At 42.8% G+C, this 26,784-nt stretch overlaps 1 protein-coding gene across 1 annotated transcript in view; it reads left to right on the top strand.

The window, feature by feature from the left end:
• Window positions 1-26,784, top strand: part of LOC147678033 (uncharacterized) — a 238,598-nt gene that overhangs the window by 193,194 nt on the left and 18,620 nt on the right. The window contains exons 4-8 of the mRNA XM_086945606.1: window positions 1,357-1,475; window positions 9,886-9,944; window positions 10,072-10,187; window positions 19,530-19,583; window positions 20,105-20,276. Coding sequence (XP_086801732.1) covers window positions 1,357-1,475; window positions 9,886-9,944; window positions 10,072-10,187; window positions 19,530-19,583; window positions 20,105-20,276 — 520 coding nt within the window. The remainder of the gene's footprint in view (window positions 1-1,356; window positions 1,476-9,885; window positions 9,945-10,071; window positions 10,188-19,529; window positions 19,584-20,104; window positions 20,277-26,784) is intronic.

Raw genomic sequence — 26,784 nt, forward strand, 5'->3', positions numbered from 1 at the left:
TTTTGAGGTTTTCCCCCGTGGGAAGTTGGGAATCCACTGATGGAAGTAGCTCACCATTCCCGAAACATTCTGACTTCTCTCTGTGTTTTGGGAGGGTTCATTCGCAGTATGGCAGAGATTCTCTCCTAGACACCTTCCTTACTCCTTTCTCAATGTAATGTCCTATATACAGGACTTCTTTCTAACAGTACTGCAGGTTGGTCGAGGACAGTTTATGACCATTTTTAAGCAAATGATTCAATAGGGCAATGATACCTTGCCTGCCTGCTTCTGGTGTTGTCTACGTCACCAATAGGTCATTGTTGTATTGAACTAGAGTCGAGTTGAACAGCATCTGCAGTCTCTAAGTTCTATTCAGTGCCGAGACTCGAACCTGGTTTTCCAGATTCGAGGTCGACCGCCCTAGCCGTTAGGCCAATTCTTCTCCCTTAACTCCCTCAATCACATCTTTTCTCCATGGCTGCTGTTCTGCATCCCACTTTATATCCACCCAACCACAACCTGTCCTTTTTTCCGTACTCTGATATTTTTCCTTCTATTTCACATGTGCTGCATGCTTCCATGAATTCACGGCTTCATATTTGGCTGGTCTGGGTGGGGGCTTCAATTCATGAAACAGACACTGCAAATGCTTGATTATCCTCCAATTGAAATTACTATAAAGAGGAAGCTGAAAAGACCCTTCATTCAAAGGGATCTTATTCCACTGTGTTCATGGCCCACTTTCAAACAGGATTTTGAAATCACCCTGCCTAGGTACCTGTGCCTGAGGAGAACTTTGTTCTTGCTGTGCAAGGATCTCAAACTCTCCATCCCTAGCTGTCCTGGCATCTGGTCTCACATGTTTGGTCTCTTGCTGGTCTCACACTCTCTGTCTCTAGCTGTACTGGGATCTTCTTTTGCTGTACTGGGATCTGATCTCACACTTTTGGTCTTGTTGGTCTCATACTTTGGCCTCCCTCTGTACTTTGATCTAGTCTCATGCTTTTATTCTCTCCCTGGCTTCATACTTTTGGTCCCTTGCTGTACTGGGATCTGGTCCTTAACTCTCCGTCTTTCGCTGTTCTGGGATCTGCTTACACACATTCAGTCACTCGTTGTACTGGGATCTCATTACACACTTTTGGTCTCTCTCCACTGGAATCTGGTGCTTTCTAACACAGCCTCACATCCTTCCTGTCTCTCTGTATTCTTATCCAGTCTCACATCCTCCCCCTCTCACTGTGCCCTTTCCTTATCCGGTTCCATACTCTCCCTCCCTCACTACATCATAATGCGAGAATCACCCATCTCCCCCACGTCATTTTTCAGATATCGCTGTTTGGTGATCAATGATTCGTATATTTATTTTTACAGATGATGTTCCTGCTGCTATCAATGTCACTCTAAGAGTGCTGAATGAAATTTTTACCGAAGAGCTAAAAAATCCATCTTCTAAATCGTATAAGGATTTTGTTCAACGTTTTAAGACTCAGGTAAGAACTGAACTATGAATTAACCTCTCCTCAAGCCAGGGTAGTGAGTGGGGTTCCTCACTGAATGATAATTTTGACTGAGTTAGTTTCACTGGTGGCAGAATCGAACAGAGGCATTGCTAGCCCTTTGGCCACCCTTGGCAGTCCCTCAGTTTGCTGCCCGCGGCAGCTGGAATGAAGAGCTGCGGAGGTGGACCCAGGATGGGGATGCATTTACAGTGTATTCAACAATGCATTTGAATGAGGTTTGTGACTAAATGCCCTTCAGGTTTGGACTGGCCTTTAGGAAATCTGGCAGTGCCAGAAGGACTGGTGTCACAGATCAGTGTATGGTAAGTTTTTTGGCTACTAATGGGCCTGTTAATGGCCTGGTTCCCCGGTTTTTATTGTTGACTTCTCTAAAATTACCACAAAAAAATGCTTGAACCATCTCAAATCCATGCAGTCTCTCATACCTTGGAAAGCAACTTAACAGCGTGTCTTTACAAGTTTAAAATTGACCCGATTTCTAGTTTCGGGCCAAATATCCGCTAATGAGGTACACTTTTATGTTGGGGTTCAGGCCTATTTTCTAACCCAGTCCTAGTCTGATGCCCTTTCATCACACACAGAATGGTCCAGTGTTTAAAGTCAGCCTATTCAAGCAACTCTTGCTGATGTAGTCCCATCAGCAGACACCTATTTATTTTCATTGACGTAAGTCCAATGAGTATATCAGAAACAACAAGGGCGCCCAAACGAGTCAGCATAGGACCTCGGGGAACATATTTCTCAAACAACAGTGGTCCCATGCACAAATGAGTCAAAGGAAAAATAAATATAGACACAGTGGACCTATATTAAGTAAGGTGATTTGTCCAGCCGGACAGGGATCACAAATCTTTACTGTATAATAAAGCAATCAAAACAATACCTTACATTCAAAAGAGTGAGACACAAGCCTGTGCCCTCACGCTTACAAATTGGCAAAGCGATAGGGTGATAAGGAGACAGAGAAAAGAGTTTTTAGGCAAAGAGTGAACGATTTCTGAAAATGAAAAAATGACAGAAATTCAATTACACCATTATACGCATATCACATTTGGTATACATTTAAATATATGGTGTTTCAACAAGTCGTCGGCGTTTCGATCCCTTTAACATAATTCATAGGATCATCATCAGGACAAGAATTATGCCTAAAGAGTATTGGACACAATAGCCTGATAAAAGACTCACGAAGTCTCGTGGTACAAGGTGAAGGCAATATTACACGGCATCTACCACGGTGGGTCACCGTGTTGTCGGTGCCAGGGTAAGGCTGAGTCACAGAGGATCAGGACGTTTCCGTTAGAGACGTAGCAGAACAGAACTCAGCCCGCAATGGGGGTTTGATTTTAATGGCGCGTCAGTCCATCTGGGCAGCCGGAAGCTTTCCCGTAAGGACCACAGAGATCCGTTTTTTGGTCCGCAATGGGGAATAAATTGGGCGCCAAAAATAAGGCGCGATCCCACGAGCCGACAATGGAGCTTCGTGTGTATTCCCCATTGCGGACCAAAAAACGGATCTCTGTGGTCCTTACGGGAAAGCTTCAGGCTGCCAAGATGGACTGACGCGCCATTAAAATCAAACCCCTATTGCGGGCTGAGTTCTGTTCTGCTACATCTCTAACGGAAACGTCCTGATCCTCTGTGACTCAGCCTTACCCTGGCACCGACAACACGGCGGCCCACCGTGGTTGATGCTGTGTAATATTGCCTTCACCTTGTACCACGAGACTTTGTGAGTCTTTTATCAGGCTATTGTGTCGAATACTCTTTAGGCATAATTCTTGTCCTGATGATGATCCTATGAATTATGTTAAAGGGATCGAAACGCCGTCGACTTGTTGAAACACCATATATTTAAATGTATACCAAATGTGATATGCGTATAATGGTGTAATTGAATTTCTGTAATTTTTTCATTTTCAGAAATCGTTCACTCTTTGCCTAAAAACTCTTTTCTCTGTCTCCTTATCACCCTATCGCTTTGCCAATTTGTAAGTGTGAGGGCACAGGCTTGTGTCTCACTCCTTTAAATGTAAGGTATTGTTTTGATTGCTTTATTATACAGTAAAGATTTGTGATCCCTGTCCGGCTGGACAAATCACCTTACTTAATATAGGTCCACTGTGTCTATATTTATTTTTCCTTTGACTCATTTGTGCATGGGACCACTGTTGTTTGAGAAGTAAGTCCAATGAGAGCAGGTCTTGAGCTGGATTCTCTATTAGGGATCTCTATCAGGGACCATTGTAATATTAGACGGACACCAAATTCCAAGAGTCAGAATGCGCCCTGACTTCCCTGCACACACAGTTTAGGATTATGGGTCTTTTTTTATTTTATGAGGTTTTGAAAAAGAGTGTTTGAAGGTGCAGAAGGTAACTGGTCATGCTAGACGGGGTGAAAGTCACAATTTCATGGCAACTGCAATGGGGCGTGGGCCAGCTACAGGGAATCAGTTTGGCCCGCTGAAGGAGAATACCTTAATTCCTGGTTGCTGAATGGATGATGCCCAGCGTCGCAGATCCATTGCGAGGCCAAGGCGATGAATCAGGTCTGATAAGCTGGGATGCGGAATACTGCCTTGTTGAGGATTCTATTTATGAGAGACTTGTGATGCGAAGTCTGGCGTTCAGGATGCGTTGCACAGCCAAGTGATGCATGGGCTCCGAGGAGCTGTGAGACTGCAATGTAAGAACCTCCATCGTCAAGATTGCTGTTGACACAAGGTTTGCGATGCGAGGCCCTGGATCAGGGATGCATCTGCAGCAGCAGTTCCTCTGCGCGGTCAATATAGAGTACTGGCACTTTGAGAAACCTTGCATCAGTGGCAATGCATTGCTTCTGCTCAGGGCTGCACTGGCCAGCCGATGAGATGCTTTGGTTCTGCTGGATCCACAGGTGGGCTGGCCGGCTACCTTCAGGCCCACATTTCTAACAGTCCAGGACTGGGGTGCCATCACTTTACAGGGTAATACTCACAGATGGTGGAGTCCAGGTGCTCGGTTTGAGGTTGTTGGTGCCTTATTTCCTCAAGGCTCCCCCCGGGTGGCCAGCCAACTAGTCCTTGGAGTCACTCTGGGGTCCTGGGTTGAACAGATGCAGGTCCAGTCCTTCTCACCTCTGCAAGAGGGCAGAAGGACAGCAGAACAGCCTCCTTCAGGGCAGCAGTTCAGTAGAGTGGCAGCCACATTAGCAGCACATCAGGCCTTCTTACTGGCAGAATCCACAGGTCCTGAAGTGTAATGAAGAGTTGGTGTCTGAGGTCCAATATTTATACCTGGTGCCTCCTTTGAAGTGGAAGAAGTTTATGGAGGTTTCCCTTTAAAGTGCACATGTTTCCCTCCTCCCCTGCCCTGGCTCCAGGCTTACTACAAGGGATATGCAATCCTTTGTATGGAGGCAGGACACAGCCTTTTCAAGTGTAAATAGGGTTGTGCCCAACTCTGCCCTCCTATTCTACCCGTGATGGCCCATCTAGGCACACCTAAGCCCTTTATTGTGTGTGGCTGTCTAGGAGGAATACACAAAGCCCAAATGTCAACTACACCTAGCCATGTGACCGGTTGCAGACGCTAAATGAATAAGGCAGGAACATGCTGACTTCTAAAAGTGGCATTTTCAAAATTGTAATTTAAAACCAGACTATACCATAAGAGAGGATTTGTTATTACAATTCCAAAGACACCAGATATGAACTGGTTTACTAAATGTAGAAGGCAACTCCAATGCTATCCTATGGGAGAGTTATGCCTTGCAGTAGTGAAAATGAATTTAAGGGTCTGCCAATTCCAGGACATGTAAAACAAAAGGTACATATCCAACTTTTTAAATACACTGCACCCTTCTCTCTGGGCTGTCGGGAGCCAACCTAGGCGTAGAGATCACCCTAAAACTGACAAGTCTAACCATTACTAATATGCAGTTTATAAAAAGAAGACATTTTAAGTGAGGAGCATTTACTTAAGTTTGAATCGGTTGTTTACTTTAGTGATTGCAATAAATGGTAAATGAATTGTATTTAAATTTTAATCGCAATCAGACTTCACCAGAGGAAAACGTTGTATTTATCTGTTTATCAGTTTCTAACTTAGTGCTGTTCGACACATTTAAAGTTACACTTGCCGACATGTTCAAAAACAGAATGAGGTGCACTCTAATGTTGCAGTGTCAACATTATTTTAATTGCAGCAACACATTTTATACATTTCCACCAGAAGGCCTTGCTCACACAGACCCGAGGATAGGTGCAACGCCTTTAGTGGCTTCAACCTAATCGGGAATTTACCAAACCACCTCCTTCCCCTAAAGTGTGCCATGGAGAGATATGATTGTCTTGTGAAAATGAAAGTACAAGCCCACAGTACCATTAATCGATTCCGTATACATGAAAAGGCCTGATGTCTTCAAGGTGTTACGTGTATAATGATGTTACACAGCTGGCAATAGCAACTATGTAGTTATGTTTAGCTTTTCCTAATGACTTTGGAGCTGTTTGATGAATCTACACAAAGCATTAAAAAAAAAAGTTTTATCGATTTGGGTTTGCCATGGCAAGTTTCATACCGATCTGTCAAAGGGGCAAGGAAAGCATGGGTAAAAAAACCTTCTCATATTAACTCATTTAGGATCCTTTGCTCTGCTCTACGGAAATAAAGGTTGAACTGAATTACACCAAACTTCAGATGGAAGTAGAATTATACTTAATGAAGTGTCTTTGCTTGGTGGGGTGCAAATGCATGAAGTAGTTATTGAGAAATTAGCATTTTAAAATGTTTTAGGTGAGCTAGAAAGAGTTAAAAAGTTGACACCATGTGAACTATTAGTTCACAACTCACATTTGAGTACTGTCCATGGACTAAATAAAAAAAAAAAAAAGCAAATACTATTGGAGGGAGCTTTTTTACCCAATTGTAAACAGTGGCTTCTGGGCCTCAACCAAGTGGGTTGAGATCTTTTGCCATTGCTGTTCCAGGGCCTGTCTTACTATGGCTCTGCAAACACGAATAAGTACAGCCCTTTCTGCACTTAACACAGTGATAGCGAGGGCAAGCAGTCACAGTCTTCTAAAGGAGGTTAGTGTGTGGGTACCAAGACTCAGGAATGAATACCAACCCCAGCAGAGAAATAAGATCGTTGTCCAGCCCAGTGCTTCTCTTTGTAGAAAAGACAAATAATTTATTACACAGAATATATAGAATTCCATTACAACTTCACTAATAAATAACCGATTCACGTTTGCAAGTCTGTGTGCTTTCAGGGGCCTCTGCTGACTAATCCAGTTACCCCTCCATCTGTACCATCATGGGTCTTCCCCTTCTCTGCCCCCCTTCCTCCCCCCAGGTTGAGAGTTTGCTGTAAGGTCAATAGGAGCAGCTCATGTTCCCCCACCCTTGTTTGGTCTTAGCACTCAGTTTCTCTGGCCTAGACCCACTCAGCCTCTCACTCACTCAGTTCATAGGAGTGGTGCCTGGCTGCATTCAGCCCTTTCATGGCAAATGTCTTTTTCAGATAGTACTCCAGGCAACGATCCCTTGCCTCTGGTAAGCTGGCTGTCATTGCCACACCAACCCCTGGCTGCAAAGTTGTCCCTGTGTACTCTGAGGAGTACCCTCTCCTCTGGTGAAAAGACAACAACAAACAACACTGGGTGTTGGGCTCACATCTTTATATCTATTTCACAGACAGAGGTTGGGCATTGCAGGTCTGCTTCCTTGGAACCGGCTTGGGTCAGTACTCTTTTCATGTGTTCTGGCCAGGCCACCTTTCAGTGTTGTCTGCAAAGCTTCTCTGACCAGCAGAACAGTCTCCAGGTGGAGTGCCTACCACAGAAATACAAGAGGTGTACAGAGTCTGCAGACTTCCTGTGGACTCGGTAAACTGTGTTCAAACTAAAGAGTATTCTGAGCTTTTCATTGGCTGAGAGTTCAGGTTACCTTTTCTGAGAGTTTGGGTAACTTACCGCACATCAAAATACTGGCTGTCATATAGCAACAGGAGGAACATCCACAATTTTGTGAAGAGACAGCAGCAAATAACAAACAGGCTATTTTTATACTAAAGGCCTCACACAGAGATTTCAGAACTTCTCAAGCTCCTTATGAGGAACAAGAAAAGGATGTTCTCTGCCTTCGGGCAGCGAAGTAGAGAAACACTTCAAAGACTTTGATGTGTGGGAAGATTTCACACTTTCTCTGTGGAAGAAGAAACTGAATGTGACCAAAACAAAAGCATGGGGATGAGAGGACACTACTCCTTTGGTACATCACCCATGTGATACCTTAAGCAACAGCAAAAGAAGGAGCACCTGAGGTACATGGAGAAAAAAAGGAACAGCATATCAGTAATCGGATACATCCCAGAATACCTGCAAGAGGTACTGCAAGTAGCATAAGAAAGTAATTCACACTAAGCATTTTGTAATGCAAAAATGGTTGACACGTTTATAAGTGGTTGTTTGCCTCTAAACGTTCCCAAAATGGCAGTAAAAACACAAAATCAACCATCCCCAAAGCAACAGTCATTGTGAGAGCTACCAAAAAATAAACATCTGAAAACGCCTTTGGCTCTATAAACAGCTAGAATCTGCAAGGCCAACCCTCTACGGGTTGGTCATATGGCCCAGCTGTAGGCCAGCTGTAGGCCAGTCCCTATGGTCAACTCTAATCGTGGGCAGAAAAAGGCCATGCATATCAGGAATTGGCCGCCCATCGAGAGTTGGACACAGGGTTTGGCTATAGGCAGGTCTGTCCAACCCACCCTGTGCTGTACATGGCAAAGGGCAATAACCGGTGGCTCCTAGCCAGCCTTGGGGGTTTGGGGATCAGGCTCTGCACCCAAATGTTGGATATAATGTTTGCTAAAAAAATACCAGAGAGTAAATGAAAAAAATACGTTAATAGCAAATTATGGTTAGATTTGGCTATAAAACCTTAACATATGTTTACAAAACACAATGATAATGATATTCACTTAAAGAACAACTTAATGTACAGTTAAGGTTATGAATTAAAACTGGAAATCCACTGAAATTGCAAGTTATTCTTAGTGATGTCACCTTAACCCCTCGTGTAATTCTTTTGGGAAAAAAAACTGGAATGTACTTTCTCCAAATGTAGTCTTTGCGGTGTAGTGACTCCAGATGTTGTGCACTTGATGTAGTGCAGATAGGCTCCTGGCCAATCATGTTTACAGCTACAATCATTACCATTCAGTTCTGACATTGACGAGCCCAAGATTTATACCCTAATCACATTTCTAGAACGCTTGATACTCAACACTACACACAGAAGCACTCTGGACGTCTTGAAAGGAAATAAAATAAGCAAAAGCCACTGGAGCATAGCCAGTTCAAGTAGCAACATAGGCACGTAGCAACCAGTCCTTCAGTGCAAAATGTGAATTTGTCCCTAAGTCTGTGGCCGAAGAATTTGAGTGCAGTAAATGTGCCCAGAGAAATACCAGTACCATATTAGGCGGTATTTATTTAGTGTTGTATTACCTCCGCATTCTGAATTCTTCATGTCGGAATGGGTTATTGCGTGGTAATGCTGCACATTTCCACCTTTCTCAGCTGCAAAATAAGGCATCGTGGTTTTTCCTACCCACACTCAGGACCTCATTTCTGAAAAGTGACGCATCGCAGGGCAAAAACAGCGATGTGTCACTTTTTGTAGCTCCATCTTTACGACACCATGGATGCGCCATATTCAGAATACGGTGTTTCATGGTGCAAGGATTAACAGATACGTCAGGAATTCTGATGTATCTGGTTCTGCAAAAATGATGCATTGCTGGAGTTTAGAGGAAAACTGATGCAACTCCAGCAATGTGTCATAACCCATGGGCTAGTCCCATGTGAAAAAGACCTGCATCAATCCTTATACCTGCTTGAAGATTTTGAAGCATTCATGTAGTGAAATCTAAGAAATTTCACTGCATCACTTCTACAAGTCTTTTTTGTGGGGGTACGCCCATTCTGCATACATTATACCTGATGCAGGTATAATGTAGCGCAGCACTTTGCAATGTGACTCATTTGCCCAGATGTGTCACTGTGTAAATAGGGTGCAGTGTGGCGCATTGATTACGCCGCCGCAGTGTCACAAAAAAGTGACACAATGGCGGTGCAAGCCCTTCTTAAATAAGGGACTGATTGTGCAATGTTTCACTTAGTGAAAATTGTGGAAGGGAGAAACAGTTGGTCAATGCGAATTTTTTAAATGCCATCAAATTTGGTGCAAAATCCCATTTCCACCTGATTAAAAGCCTAATTGTAATTAAGGCCCTATTGTATGTGGCTTGCACACACCTTTGCAAAAGCCTTTTTTTAGGGCATTCACTTGCAACATATATTAACACTTAGGCTCTGTTTTTTTTTCAGATGACACTTCTGTATCGCCACATTCCTGGATACCTCACCGTGGAGGTCACTAAAGTGAGGTGAGTTAAAGTCCACCAGGCCCTGAGGATGGTCACTTCTCATCTATTTAAAGATTCCCATCTCAACAGATACAGAATCCTGGTCTTTTCCTTTGAGTGACCTGCATTTCTACTTTCATCCTTTCAGCAATGGCAGTGTCATTGTGGAGCACAATGTCATCTATAAGGCAAGCAGTGCTGAGGAATTTGTGAAGGAGGTCAACATCACGCTCAAGAAAACCAATTGCACATCTAAGGCTCAAGGTAAAGGAGTCCACTGCCACTAAAACCATTTATAACCAGCGACTGCATGACTTAAGTACGGTATGTAACGTTTACCCCGCAGTCTTTACCCCACAAGGTCTTTACCTCGCAGGCTTTAGCACACAGGTACGTACCACTTAGGTAAGTAAAATAAATGGGTTTTAACCTTTATCCTGCATCTTTTACCACACTGTTTTTTACTCTGCAGGTAAGTACTCGATTTTCTTTTTTATATTAATGTTTTTTAAAAAGGGCTTTAAGGTGCAGGGTAGTGGTAATAGGAGCAAGGGTGATTTTAATGTTAAGGGGTGGGAACAGGTAAATAGAGGCACGGGTGATTTTAGGCTTAAGAGGGTGGGTAAATGTAGAGGGATATAAGGGAGATTTAGGGTTGGGGTGGGTAGAAATAAGGTGATTTTAGGATTAAGGGTTGGATAGAAGTAATGGGGAAAGGGGTTGCTAGGGTTCAGGGAAAGGTAGAGGTAAAAGGATTTAAAATGATTAGGGCTTTTTGGGGTTTGCCCCATAAACAGACCAAAAGGGTGGCATCACTTCTCCAAAAAAATATATATATTACCTAGTGGCAGTCGTATTTCCATAGGAAATGCCTTTTTTGTGTTGCCAATAACTTTGACACTGTTTGACAAATCTCCAGGAAACCTTCAAAAAGTGCTGTTTTTAACTAGTTTGTGCACATAAAGTTTCCGGGATATCCATCAAGCAGGGGGCCGGGAAAAACGGAGAGTCGTAAAACACATTTTTACCCTTTATTAATCCATAGAAACTTTAAACACGGCTACAGCCAAAACGCCAGAACAGATTGAAATTTGGCAGAAATCTAGATAGTGGTCCAGAAGGAGTGGCTAGAGTGGTCGACCTTGGAGTTGGGGAACCCGGTTCGAGTCTCAGCAGGGACGCTCAACATCCTGTGATTCTGGACAAATCACTTAATATCCCCGTGCCTAAAAATTCATGTGTCTGTCTGTAACACAATTGGTGCTCATGTAAAATGCTCGGATACCTTTGGTTCTAGAGCACTCTATATAAAACTCCCCCTCAAAAAAAAAAAGTTTTGTGATTTGGTGTAAATCAGTTTGGTAGTTTTTGCGCCAATAAGGCTAAAAAAGTAGTATATTTCACATCGCAGAGGCTACGCGGACCTCAAAAGATCTCATGCTGAGATCTGATTGGCTGCCACCACAACAACAAGGATGTGGCGGTTACCATCTTAGGACTCAGAACTCAGTCCGGAGTCCTAAGAAGAGATCAAAAAAAGACATAGTGACATAAGAGGGCAGATTAGGTGTACCCTGAACCCCTAGACCTGCTAGGGGTCAAAGAGGGATCCTGCCTGTGGACAAAAGATTTTTTTAATTGGCGGCAAACTTGCAAGGGTCAGAGGCCATGTGGCCCCACTATCTGAGCCCCTGAAAGGCCCCAGATACCCCATCCCCTGGGGTCATCATGAAAAGTAAGAGGAGGGGGGCATGTGGCCCCCTGTTCTCCCTCTGTAGGCCTAGGGGCCCCAAGTCTAATGCTAATGCTCCTGCATATTACGTCACTAATGACATCATTGATAATATCATTGCAACATTTGCAATTAAATTAATGATGAAAAGAGTTTGCATTACGGGGCACGAGTTAAAGTCACCGTAGAGTACGAGTTATAGTTTTCTGAGATAATTATAACTGGTGAATTTCAGTGGTTTTGTACATTTAATATGCTATGTTGTCATTGATATTTCCCCATAACTATAACATTACAACGTGTTGCAAAGGTCAATGCATTGTAATGCCCACTGGAAACCCACATTGTAACATCTGTTATACCTTTAGAACATTTAGTCACTTTAGCATTACCAGCTGGAGAATTCCCCTCCCACCACAAACATTAAATATGTGGGAACATATGGTTATGTGTAGGATATGATCATTTTAACTTACCTCTAGCAGTTGAACACTTGGCTCCCTAAAATGAACATCTTCCTATATCCCAATCGCTTGTGTCCGTTGTTTGGCAAGTTATTCCTAGACAGCTCACATGCATCCTGGCTTTTGGAAAATAGGATAATACAGAGCACCATTAATCCTAGCAGTTTCAAAATCAGTTTGAGAGGATGTCATGTCTGTTACAGGAGAAGCATTTGCTTAAATGCCATATACTTTCTCATTGCTGTGGTATGCGCTACCTATTACAGCATAGAGTGTGAATCCTAGGAATGCCAGAGTATTTTGAGGACATAGGTGGGACCTTTTCACATTGATTGTAAAACCCAATTTGTGAGGGGAACATCTTGGCAATAACTTTGTGCAGTGGTGTACATCACCCACTGATCTTAGGTTACATTGGACCTCATTTAGAGTTCAGCGGACGGGTTACTCTGTCACAAACGTGATGGTTATACCGCCCGCCCTATTAAGAATGCCATTGGATATAATGCACATGTAATATGGTGGACAGGATCGCCATCACTTTTGAGATGGAGTAACCCATATGTCAAACTTTAAATCAGGCCCATTCTGCCATTGAGAAAAGTATGACCACAGCTGTCCCCTGATAGGTGTTCGAATAGCTGGAGATAGCCAAGAGGTTATGATCGCTACTGTTGGTGCAACAATTGCCTCTGAAGCCATCGATTATGCATTGTCTTTGTTTGGGCTATTTCTTCCCTTCTTGAAAGGGCTGTTTTAGTTAGTATTGTTGCCTGTGGGTGATGGTTGTCACTGTAGCTGCGGCATTGATTTGTGGTCTACGAAAAACCTTTTAGGCTGCTGGTTCTGCAAGAAACCCATAACCGTGGCAGTGTCTGTGCTCTTTATAACGTAGTAGCACAGTAGAGTGCTAGTGTTTATATGCATTGAAGCACTATCTGATGAGGGCACTTAAGCTCTACTGATGTCTCACTTTCTCTATCATACCATTGACGAGGCAATGCACCTTTGTCTTTCAGGCCCTAATGCTGAATGCTTTCTAGTTGTGTTAATTCTCTTAATTTTGTTTTCTGTTGATGGAGAATAAACAGTCACCTATCCCTTGACTCAGCGCTCTCTTTCATGCTGTGTGCACCATAAGAGAGTCTAGTGGTATATGGCTTTTTAATAACAGGTGAGCCTGTGATGCCGGCTTTAATTTCTTCCCGGCCTTTGATTATTTTATTGGAACTTTAAAGTTCTCTGTAGAGCAGCTTGAAATTGTTTTCAACATGGGTATGAATTGTGTGCCATACTCTGTTTTTAAAAGGGGTTCTATAAGGAATTCTTCCTCTCACTCATCCACATGTATGGGAATATTTGTGTGTTCTGTTACCCTGACTATAATGTTATGGTGGGCTGATGTTCTATCCGGTAGAGAAACTGTTACAGATTATGGATCGAAAGAAGAGTTGTCCTAAAGCTTTGCCCTTGAGTCTTGCCAGGGGATGTCCTTCTAATCAGTTATCCGTGGGTCTTTGAAAAGGTGCAGTGGGTCTGCAACTATGTTCTGGACCAGAGTCCCTATGTATGGAGTGCACCAGTGACACTGGTTGGGGTGGTGTAACATCTTCTCTTTTCTTTTTAGGATATGCCCTAATGTTTGAGATTTCCTCTCCAAAGGATAGCCTATGCTTTTTGTGAATTTACTTTTTTGGGAAGGAGTTTGTGTAACAATGTTTTCTGTACCTGTCTCAATGTACATCAGGCTGTTCACCCGCTTCTATGCTAGAAGTTCAGGTTGTACTAAAGCATACAACAAGAGAGGGATCCAATGCTTGAATTAATCTTAGCCACTGGTAATTACTTGGGGCTGCATCTCAGTATTCCACCTATCGCTTTATGTATACTTTAGTGTCAAGTTAAGGTTGTGGCCTGTTTCAATGTTGACTTCAGTGCCAAAGCTGGCTGGGTGAAATCTCAGTATCAAGGTTCTGTCCCTTGGCCTTTAACTTCATTTGGCATAGAATGTTTTGGCTTCTATTTGATCAAGGTGGGCTGGCAAGCCATTGTATTCAGTGGTGTATTAGTCAAGGTATGGTGCTTTCAGGGTTTTAGCTTGCCAAGGTTCTTTCAAGGTCAGTCCCTAGGCAGAGACCCTAATGTGTATGAACCATCTCAGTTTGAGATCATGGCTGGTCTGCTTGTTCCTCAGTGTCTCTCCCTGTGCCCCCATATGTTGCTCTAGTCCTATGTCAAGGTATCTGGAGAGATACCGAGGACCTGGCACACCAGCCAAGATCTCAAACTGTAATGGAGACTGTTCATTGCTGAAGACAGAGTTTTGGAGGACACGCACATGAGACTTGCCACCAGGAGGTCTTTATGGCAACCAGAAGCACCCTCCTTTTTAGGTCTCGCCGCAAGACTATAGCCGCCGGCTCAGCCGACAACGAGTGGAGACAAGAGCTGGCAACGCCCGCAGCATTATCAATGGGAGAGACAAGAGCTGGTCACGCGCGCAGGATTGTAAACGGGATTTGGTCGCGCGCTTGAGTCAGTCTGCAATTCAGACTGGGAGCAGCCGATGTGCACGCTCATGGCGACGGTGTCTCGTGCACTCCCACCGCGCTTTCGTTTTCGCCGCCGCCATGAAGATCTGCGGGGGATCGCTTATCATTTCTAAATTGTCTGTAAATGTTTCAAAATGCCGACTTTGAAAAATACGAAGTCAGTCCCCACCTTGTATTCCTTTTTGGATTTGCCACCTGTTGTTAAGTTCTTGTTTTTAAAGCAGCCGTGTCGTACTGTCATTGCTTGTACACCCCTCCCGTGAACGCTGCGCCGAGAAGCTTTCATGCTCCACTGCCACTATAAATCTCTTGTTTTTGTTAGGCATGGGTAGGTTAAGTGATTTAATCAGAATCACAGGATGTCGAGCGTCCCTGCCGAGACTCGACATCAGTCCCCCAGTTTCGAGGGCCACCGCCCTAGCCGTTAGGCCACATCCCCTCATTAGTTTGTGTGTACCGAGTCCGCACCGCGTGCACCATGCAGCGGACACCATGATAGGACGGCTCTCTTAGAAAGTTCACTATTAAATATGCACTGGAAGGTACAGCTCGCAGTCATTTCGGGTCAGCACGCAGGGAGCAGGTCCGAGAAGATGTCCTTGTTCCAAAAGCTGTCTGAATGCAGCAGAATGCAGTGTCTTGCACCAGGTTGTTGATCGCGTCACATGTGTATGTGAGCAGTGATGTGAGCGGTGTTTGTGTCAAGCAGATTTAAATTTAAAAAAGAAGGAAACAGTTTTGGTTTGGTATTATGAATGGTATTATTGGATTATGCCAACTCTCTTCTTAGTGGAACTCCAGCCTTCCTAGTCGCCAGATTACAAATCATCCAAAATGCGACGGTGAGACTTCTGTGCAATGTGCCCAGTAGAGAGAGCGTGCAAATCCATTTGAAGGAACTACATTGGCTGCCGGTGACTCAAAGGATTACTTTTAAAATCCTAACACTAGCATTTAAAGCAGTCAATGATCTTGGGCCTTCCTATCTGAAGAAAAGATTCAGCCGCTACACCCCCACTCGTTCTTTACGCTCAGCTGACTGTAATTTACTGAGTGTATCCCGCTTTCGGCGAGTGCGCCTTGGAGGCCAGTCAATTGCCGTCCTTGCGGCTTCGGCCTGGAACACTCTGCCTTTGTTCTTGAGTTCGATCCAGAATTTTGTACCTTTTAAGAAGGCACTGAAGACGCATCTTTTTAGATCTGCTTATTAGACTTTTAAAATTTTCTTCTGTTTCCTTTTGGCCACTTGCTTGTTTTTTTCATTTCGCGCCAGGATACTCTGGTAGTAACAGAGCGCGTTATAAAACAGCTAAAAAAAAATAAAAAAATAAAAAATAGATGCAGTAGTCGTGAACAGTGGGTTTACAGCTATCCATTTCCGTAAGTCGTCTTACTTAAATTTGCTCCAAAAGTCTTGCTGATGTCTTTCCCATCTAGACATAATTGTGACATGTGCCTGTGTTTTCTTTAGCTCCTGTTTTCATTTTAATGTTCTTTTTAAAAATGTATTTAGTTATTTTGGTCTACATAGGGTTCTAGTAACAGGCAATGAACTTCCCATGAAATGCTGTTCCGGGGTGCACGTGCAGCAGGGGGTCCAGGTAAGATAGCTCGGTGGGTTAATGCTTCAGCGGAGCTCGTGTGCATAAAGCAGGGCAGCGGTTCCAATCCCAGTGACACAGCTCAATCTTTAAAAGACCTGTGTGCTGAGATGTAGATGCGACAGTCAGTGCTCGGGTCCCTAATCGAGTGAGACAGCTCAGATGAGTCATGCACCTGCTGCAGAGCGTGCATTGTACAGGTTCCAGTCCAAGGAAGGCAGCTCAACCGGTCTACGCTCCCTCCCCAGAGACCTAGCCACTAGGTGCAATGCAAGTGGGATAGCTCAGTGTGTTAGTGCAGCCTCTGCAGAGCGTGAGGTTCCCAGTGAGACAGCTCAATGAACAATATGCCTGCTACATAGATCCGGAATCCTGCAATATAACACAGCTCTGGGGGTTCGTGCTCCTGCTGCAGAGATCCGACTGTGCAATCCGAGGCAGAGACTTTCACAGCCAAAGATTGCTCAGTGAGCTGAGTGGGTGTCTGAGGGCGAACAGGCGGATTACAGGTGCCAATCACAGGCGTGCAGATCGAGGCGCTACCCGAATGTCCTCTGAAACCCACAGTTGCTCCGCCGGCTGCAGATGCTTAATAAGGTGATCGTCACAGGCACCACTCCGCCTTTTATCTGAGTCGCTTGGTAAGAGGAATCCAGCTGCAGAGCCTGTGCAGCGCGGGGTGGTCTGCAGGCGGCACTAGGCGCTAGAACTCCGGCTCCAGATGCTGTCTGGCCACCCTGCTCTCTGAAAGCACAGTGTGGAGAGGCTGTCTCTGCTGCCAGGGTGAGTCACACCGAGCCACTCCGCCTTTTATCCGGGTCGCTTGTTTTTGGTTTGTGGACAGTCACAAAATCGGAAGCACAGACTTTCAGTACGTGTTTTTTTACATTTGCTTTTGCCCGTGGTTGTTCAGCTTCAGCGCGCGTCTGTATTGCCCCCACCCCCATCACTTCATTATTGTTGTCTGAAAAGCAGAGCAACGGAGCCCAGCCAAGCCCCCCCAGTAAAACACCGTATACCACGTTGAGGAAGTTGGAATTTCAAGTCCATTTCATGTTAGTTTCCTTTGGTTTCAATTTAAATTTTCAGTTGGTATAACATTGTTGTCGTTCATAGTGCCCCTTAAGAAGTGCTTCATTTTTTCATCTGCAGAACCGAACCCGTGACCTACAAGTAACACATCACTGCATGGGTCTCTTAGCTCATTAAATCACGTTAAAACTTCAGAGCACATTTAGCAGTCCTGGCTCAGGCGCTTTGGTGGCGGTAATGGGGCTATGAAATATTAATTTGGGTGGTGTGAAGAGGCCACCTCTTTGGGTCTATAAAAAGAGGTCTGCGCATCAGGTGTGCTTTGATATGTGGGTGCAGAAATCATTCAATTAACCATATGCCCCAGAAAGTAAAAGCATTGTACGTGCTTCCACTAGACAAACTAAAAGCAAGCAAGCATTTGCAAAGCAATAGGTCTAGCATTTGTGGGAGTTTAAGTTATTGACATTGTAAATAACAATGCCTTTTCTTTATGTTTTTAAAACGAAAACATAAATTTAAGACATTGTCATTTACAATGCCAATAGCTCAAGCTTAATTAAATACGAGACCTATTGCATTGCAAATGCTTGTTATTGCTGTAATCGAGTCCTTTGACATCCTTGGTGACCGTGGCGGATAGAGACTCTGTTTCTTCTGTCCCAAATATCCTTTTCAGCTCTGAGTGAATTACACACTGATCAGGTACATACCTGATGCAGGTCTGACCATGGAAATTGGCTGTTGCACAAAGGGCCAAATTTAAATGGTGGGTTCTCCATACCCCCACCACCTCCCAAATAAGGCATTTTTATATAACCCGGCCCTAGGCTTGAATAACTGTCCTGTTCCAAAGCAGCCAATGTAGGGCTAAATGCACAAAGTTGCATACTAGGTATGTCAGTTTGTCAGGCTCCAAAAAACCTGTTTTCTGGGTGCAAGTGCAGTGGAACGGAAACACGTCCAAATCCAATAGCAGAAAAAATGATCTAAGGTGGAGACTGTCCTGATGCACTGTGCGATTCTAGTGAGGTAGTGTGCACAACATGTATTCGAAGCAGCGCATGCTGCAATTTCATGATTCTACTCTAATTCAGACCTTGAATTGTGTGACAATGCACCAGGTAATTGAAGCTAACCTAAATTTGGGTCTGTATATCAAGCTAGGGCTGGAAAGTTGGTCTGTGCACCAAGTCTTGGGACAAAAGATGGGACTCTACCCAATGTGAGGAACTGATGGTTAAAAAAGTACCCTGGATCAAATATTTTCTATCTCCAACCACTGTGAAAAAAGTGGGTCTCTATTATAGGTTGTTAAAGGGTGTGTGTCTGTGAAGAGCTTGAATAGTTGGTTTCTATGCAGGTCAGGATTTTTAAAGATGAATTAAAAGAAGGAATTTTGCCTCAGTTTAATACTTGAAGAAGACAAAACAACCTTAGGCCATGCTTAAAGAGTGGCCCAGTGCTCCTCCAGAGTACTCGATTGTGAGATTGAGCCCTAGGTTAGGACTCAAAGAATCACACTAAACATCAGAGAAGAGTTCAAAGAGAGAGGGTTTACCCTGGTTGATGTCTGAAGAACAGAAAATCAGCTAGAGTCAAGACAAATGGATTCTCCTTGCAGGCAGAGCTAAACAATTGAACACTACCTCAGTTAGGTTTTTAAAAGGTGTGATCCTATCCCAGACCAGGGCTGAAAGAATGCGACTATATCCCAGGTCAGGACTTGAGGAATGAGACTCTACAACAGTTCAGAGCTTAAAGATGGTGCTTTTGTCTCATTTCGAAGATTGAAAATTGGGGTCTTGGTCAAAGGTTAGGGTGTGAAAATAAGGATTAGGGATTAAAGAGTGGATTCAGTCTCAAATCCGAATGTAATTCTGCACACTGGAAGAACAGGGCAGGGGGAACTTTGCAATCAAGGCCAGAAAATATGGGAATTTCACCAATACCAGCGACAAAAATGTTGGTGTGTAGTTGACAAAGTTCAGTACAGGAAGGATACCATCACAGAGCTGCACTCTGAAGGTTACTTCTACCTCTGGTCATTGTTATATCTAAGAAACTGTCTCATGTAATGTGTAGAAAGTCTGGATTCTCTACTTTACATGATATCCGTATTTAAGGAAATCCTACTTTAAGACAAAGTTAGCCTTCAAATCTGCTGCTTAAAGCATTACATATAAATACAAACCAGTAACCAGATGTGTATTGTTCTTCCCTAGAAATGTTATGCTTTGATGTGTCGAATATACAACCTGCTGAGCTGGAACTTAAAGGTAAGACCTGAGCATTTAGTTCTATCCTCCACTCAATTCATAAGTTCTCTTATTTTCTCTCTTGGGTTCCAAGCAATGACTTTTATCACAGACATTTCCCTTCCCTTTGGTTATGCTATTTGCAGAGTTATTTACCATTCAAGAGAGAAGAGCATGGGAATGTGAACCTAAGGTTGATAAAATAAAAACAGTGCAAAACTCACCCAGTGCACCTTGTAGAAAGGGTATAGTATTTGCTGTGGTTGCATGAATTCACCCACGAGAGCAACTTTTCTTCCCCTTGGATGCCTAGTCATTCTTGGATAGATAGATGAGGCACTTTTTTTTACAAGCACGAAGAAAGAAGGTGTGTTGTAATGAGGAGGAAGCAAGACACCTAAAGACAGAAATCAACAGAAATACGATTGTCCATAGTATAGCAACACAGCAGCCCAAACACCATCTACGTAACCGCGCAGATCTGCTTTTATTGTCGTCCCCCAATCTTTGTTCTGGTTCTTACACCTGTTGTTTCTCCGCAGATGCTTGCACCTACACTGACTCAATTACTGAGGATTACAAGAAGTATTTTTATGCCGTGAATATCTCGCAGAACAGTATTATGTGCGTCTCCAGATGCAGCAACCGGCATCCCGACCCAATACAATGCGGAAGAGGAGAATGTTCTCTGAGGAAGAATGGCCCAACGTGCTTGTAAGTCAACCATGCATCCTTTGCTAGCCAGTGAGGGGAGGATGTGCTTGTAAGGGACCATGGGCCATATGTAGGTAATTTGTGTTTTGCGATTCTCAAATTGCAATTTTTTGGGAATAGCAATTAGAGAATCGCAAAAAAAATCTGGCACATGCATCAACGTAGGCTTTTGCGATTCCTAAATAGCGATTTTTAAGGAATCACTATTCAGGAATCTCAAAAGCCTATGCATGTAGGAATCGCTATAAAAATAGCGATTCCTAAACATTCCTTAATTGCTACTCGCAAATTGCTAGTCGCAATTAAGGAATGCAGTCCCATTCATTCCTATTGGCCTACAGGCCAATATGAATGAAGTGGAGATTGCATGAGCAATTTGCTAGTACCAGTATGTACTCGCAAATTGCTCATGCAATTTCAAGGCTGCAAGGGTGTCAACATGACTCCCTGTTGCACCCCTGAAATTGAGCTCTGCACATATGTTGCACACACACATGCCCTTAGGGCATGTGTGTGAGCAACATGAAACTTTGAAAAATGCACAAAAGTGCATTTTTCAAAGTGTTAGCTAATTACCATGAAGTTCAACTTCATGGTAATTTGCTACTCCTATTAGCGAAATTGCAAATGTTTTAACTATCATGCATTGCAATTTGCGATTCCTTAAATGCAATAGCAAAATAAGGAATTGCAAATTTTGCGATTCCTTATTTAGCATATGGGTTTTTGTGTGCTACATAGCACACTGCCCTAATTGCGATTGCAAATGCTGAAATTCTGCAAATTTCAGCATTTGCAAGCACAATTAAGCTTCCTACATATGGCCCCTACTTTTTTAAAATTGATCTGAGTTGAATGATATGTGATTTTTGCTTGATCATGGCCTCCATATCTTTCCGATAACAATACCCAAAACAAGGTACATGGTTCCCTATGATGGCTGTTTGAGTCAAATGAATACATAGAGAAGTCGGCCCATAGGCATTGTTCACATGAAAATACAAGGGGTACCTCATGGTCCTTAACCCTACTTTAAACCCTTAATATCATCCTAGTAAGGAGCACTTTGTTGATGTCAGCAAATGTCTTGTAGTTATGGGCCTCATTTATTACCATGTTGATGGAGGCTGTGTTTGGACAAGTTAACAATGGTCTTAGAGCGTGGTTTAGCTGCTCTTCTTTCTGCTGTCTGGTGGACCCTTAGGGCCAGGACTACAATGGTTGTACCAGGGTTACTAGCAGGCAAACCTGTGGCAGCATTTGCTAAACATGTCTGGCCCTAGTGATGCCCATGGACATCTATGGTACATTTTGTCACTTTATATGCACGTGGGACTGAATACTGCAAAGGTACATGGGGTATATTCTTGTAAAGACAAAAGAAGGTTTGTTTAGGGAGTCCTCTGTTAAGGCCATGGATGAAAAATGCCAGTGCTGTAAAGCTAAGGCACCCCCTGGTTACGTTAGGGTTCAAGAGGAGGGGGAAAAAGGGAAAACTACAACTAGAAACAACCTCTCGTCAAACCCAATAGATTTAAATCAGGCAATTGCTCTGTTATTATCCATTATGTGTACAACACAAATACAATAGCGCCATCAAGTATGGTTTTCAAGTAGTTTTGATTTATTTTGTATAAAAACATTTTTCATCTTTTTTTATATAAAAAAATATTTTCATCTCTTTTTTTAATATATGAAGAAAAATTCATTTTTCATTATTCAGTATACATGATTGTTTTTTTTTAAAGTCAGGTGTCACAGTATTCTCTATAAATGACAAAAGTTAGAGGTCCCCACAAACACAGAAAAACATAATAGAACTATAATCACAACTCATACTCTCACGCATGCTACCTTCTCAGTCAGACTACTCACACACACTAGCTCACACATCGTACATGACATTTTTCAAAGAAAAAGGAGGAAAAACAAAGGAAAAACACATCTGAGCTTATCTAAGCTAAATAACCATATTCATATGAGGGACATCAGTTCATCCTCTTAGTTTTCAGAGACTTTCTTTAGTTGTTTTTCTTGTGATGAGTCTCTCAGATGTGCAAAACTGGCCTACGTACGTTTCGGTGACACGGTATTTATATCACCTTCATCAGGGCCGAAGGAAAACAACAATATCCACAAGGGAAAGTGGGGAGTCTAAATATATTGTGGGTACGTGCTAGAGATTTCAAGGAATAAATCTTTGTGCGAGATCATGGGGTGTCCTACTACAGTGATTGCTGGGACATCCTTTTGGGCATGTATTTGAAATGGAGGGCTGAAGACTAGTATTAGGGTGAATTGGGCGTCTAAGTGTCGCATATCCACTCAGCGAAGTAATAGGAAATTTCCTAGTGTTGCCTTTATTGTATGTATTTGGGGCTAGAGTAGATTAATTCCTTTATTGATGTCCTCAAAACATATAGCAGCCAGTCTTTCTAGATCGTAATATACCGCTTATCGTATATTAACGTCGGGTACTGCCATGATTCGAAGCCGTCTGTGTCCAGGATCTCGCGATTTGACAAGAGGGTGTTTATAGTTGAAAAAGGCCAGTGCCCTTTGTTGATGTTTGTAGATGCTCCTGGAAGTCAGCAAACTTCATGTAAATATGGGCCTCATGCACTGCCATGTTAATGGAGGTTGTGTTAGGCCAAAGTCCTTCCTAAGTTGGCAGTTTGCCCTTCATTTCAAGCCGGCATTAATCAGGATAAAAGCTCCACACTTGGTGGTTACTCATACCCCAGGCTGCAGTATTTATCTGGTGCAAGATATTATCCCAATTACAAATTTCAGTTCTCAGATGGAGGGTTAACCACTGGTAGAGCACTGTTCACTGCAGTGTTTGCCTTATTTCAGGCACAATTGCCTGTTCACATCTTGCCAGATTTTCTTGCTTCAATTCTATAATAAGACTGTCTTCAACAAGTATTTTACAAATCAGTACTTCAATTATTTCCACTTAATCGTCTTTGAAAGACTAAGAACTTGCTGTTCAAGAAAATGTTCCTTGTCACTTTCATCTGACAAAGCCCTTCGCAGTTCCCAGCCTATGTCCTCTAATTGAGTATCCTAGACAATGACTTCTTCCCACTGATACACCCGGTTTTAGGCAGAAGCAGTGTGGGTATACCCTGCCATCCCTACCCTCCATCTATGAAAGGTAATAAACTGAGTATCATTAAATTGGGTAGTACTAGCACCTGCTTTTTCACAGCACCTGCAACTGGTAGATGTGGGGTACTATGAAGTTCTCCATACAACACACATTACTACTAACAGCTTAACAATGGGCCAACTTGATCTCATAATTTTCTTTGGGAGAGTAGAGCCTAGAACCAGGGACTCATACTGATTAAACCATATTACATTAAAAATAACACCATCACCAGTAAAGAGCACCCTACTTTCTCTGACTTTTATTTCCTCAGTTCTTCCTCAAAAGGACACCAATCGATTAAAATGCCTTTATAACTTTGACATTCTAACAGATGTGCCTCCTTTGCCACCGTTTGCCCCAACAGTCCCCTATCTGCAGGTGAAAGGTTACAAGAAGGACAAGTGTGAGAACTACAAAAATGTATACACGACTGTTCACTTTCTGTCTGTGCCACTGCAATAATGACTCCTAGGACCAGGGTGTCAAATGGCTGCCAGGAGTAAAACCTGCTACTCCTGGCTGCCCCTAATTGATGTTCACGCCTCTTCAGTTCCTCAGCTAATGCAGTCTTTGTCAATGAGAAGCTACTTATTCAATTTACTGCCTGATTGTGTTTATATGCTCTATTCCTACTACCAAGCTGAGGATTAAAGAAATACATTACTATTATAGCTTTATAACCCACTGCCAAGGGTTATACCGGTTGTTAAAGGCCCTGAACCTGAATTATATGCTCGAGCCTCAGGAGAAGGCCTATAACGAGGAATAGGGGTCCTTAAGAACTGGTATAGTCCGAGGCAGAAGGGCTATAAGGCTATTAGAACATTCTACCCACTAAGGGTAGGATGTTCTGAATTTAAAAGTGAGAAAAAGAAAGACAAACATTGGAATGTTGAAGCTCCCGGCTTTTACCAGCCATTAGAACATTAGAATGTTGGAAGCTCCTTTGAAAACAATGGAGTAGCTCCAGGCTTATAATGGCTGGTATAAGCCCAGAGCTCCAACATTCCAATGCTTCTTTGTTCACAGCTGTGGCTGTGAACAAAGGCTTCAGGGAGCCTGAGGGTATTTCAATCTCCTAGTGCTCCCTAAAGCCTTTGTTTTATTTGTTAGAACATTCTCCCCTCTAGTGGCTGAATGTTCTAATAACCTTATAGCCATTCGTAGCTGGGCTATACTGGCTATTAAAGTCCTGCTCCCTTGTTAATGCTGGTGCAGTCCTTTAATAGCTGTTATAGCCCACTACGGTGGGCTATAAGGCTACATTACAAGCTTGGAGCTCCTCCATTTTATTTAATGGAGCTCTCCACATTCCAATGTTCTAATTTCCCCGTGAACATCTAAAATACTCGTAATAGTATGTTTCCCTGCACATTGGAAGGGCCCTTGAAATTATGAGAGGAGGGTTGTCTGAACATTTTGGCAGTCCTTCTCTAACTTTCCTACAGAGAGTTATAGATTATAAGATTTACTTTGTCTCTTTTACTAATCCTGCCTTCGATTTATCCCCTTACCTAAGGCCGGGTGCACAAATAACTGGTCAAAAATATACCAGCCCAAATTGCGACCAGTGTTTTTATGACCACTAAAGAATTTTATGAAACAACCTATGTACTAATAGGTAGGGTCGTAAAATCCCAAATTGTAGTGGATCACAATCTGACCTACCTCATGAATATTAATGAGGTACATTACAAATTGTGACTCACTATAATTGGAGGCCATCACAGGGATGGTGACCTATTGGAATCGGCAGCTCACCATGCCGGTAATTGCATTTAAATACAGCAAACATTTTGGGCCATATTTATGAAGACAATTTGCGATCGCAAATTAGCAGTGTGCAATGTAACACACAAAACCCCCCTCACAAAATAAGGAATCGCAAATGTTGCGATTCCTCATTTTGCGATTGCATTTAAGGAGTCACAAATTGCGATTCCTTAAATGCAATGTAGGAAGCACAAAATAAAGTGCAATTTTGCCTTAAGGAATCGCAAATTACTACCAACTTCAAGTTGGTGGTGAATTGTGATTTCACTTAAAAATGCAATATTTTGCATTTTTTAAAGTGCCATGTGGCACGCATACATGCCCATTTCAGAGGTGCAACCAGATGTCCTTTTGACACCCTGGCACCCTTGAAATTGTATTCTCAATTTGCGATTCTCTAATTGCTAATCGGAAATTGAGAATGCCTTCCCATTCATTCCTATGGGCTTCCTGGCCATAGGAATTATTGGGAAGGTATTCCTTATTTGCGAATCTCAATTTGCAATTCGCAAATAAGGAATATTTGGGATTCACATAGGGCCATATGTATCAAAAAGTCATTTTGTGATTCTCAAATAGCGATTTTTTGCGAATCGCTATTTGAGAATCGCAAAATGCTATGTATGTAGGATGTGCAATACATTTTGCGAATCCTACATATTCCTTATTTGCGAATCGCAAATTGTGATTTGCAATTAAGGAATACCTCCCCATTCATTCCTGTGGGCCTAGAGGCCCATAGGAATGACTGGGAAGACATTCTCAATTTGCGATTAGCAATTAGCGAACGCAAATTAGGGATGCAATTTCAAGGGTGCAGGGGTGTCAAAAGGACACCCTGTTGCGCCTTGAAATAAGCATGGTTGCACATGTGGCGCACATACAAGCCCTAAGGGCATGTATGTGCTTCACAATGCACTTTGAAAAATGCAAAAAAGTGCATTTTTCAAAGAAATCGCAAATTACCACCAACTTGAAGTTGGTGGTAATTTGCGATTCCTTAAGGCCAAATTGCACTTTTTTGGTGTTTCGTACATTGCATTTAAGGAATCACAAAATTTGCGATTCCTTAAATGCAATTGCAAAATAAGGAATCGCAAAATTTGCAAATCCTTACTTTGCCCTAATAACCACCATTTGGCAAAATTGCATTCGCAAACGCCAAATGCATTTTTGCTTGATACATATGGCCCATGATTATTAGCAAATCCCACATACATTGCAGTTTGCGATTCTAAAATTGCAATTCGCTTAAAATCGCAATTTGAGAATTGCAAAACTCTATTTTCATACATATGGCCCTATGTTACTACTGGCAGCCCATTTTCCATAAAGGAATTGGGTCTGTGTTTAAAAGGAAAAGTTTGTTTCTTGATTTGAGGGTTGGTTGTGGTCCTGTGGACCACTGCCTATTACTCAGCAAATTTATTTTAAATTCACAAAGGGAAAGGGGCACCAAGGGGAAACCTTCAATTTTGGGAATGGGTTAGCACCTCCTTTGAGGTCTCATTAACCTTTCGGTGCTTTGTGACTGGCTTTTGGGTCCAAAACCCTGATAGATAACATATCCATTCCATT

Source organism: Lissotriton vulgaris, chromosome 12, assembly GCF_964263255.1.
Source record: "Lissotriton vulgaris chromosome 12, aLisVul1.2, whole genome shotgun sequence".
Lineage (NCBI taxonomy): Eukaryota > Metazoa > Chordata > Amphibia > Caudata > Salamandridae > Lissotriton > Lissotriton vulgaris.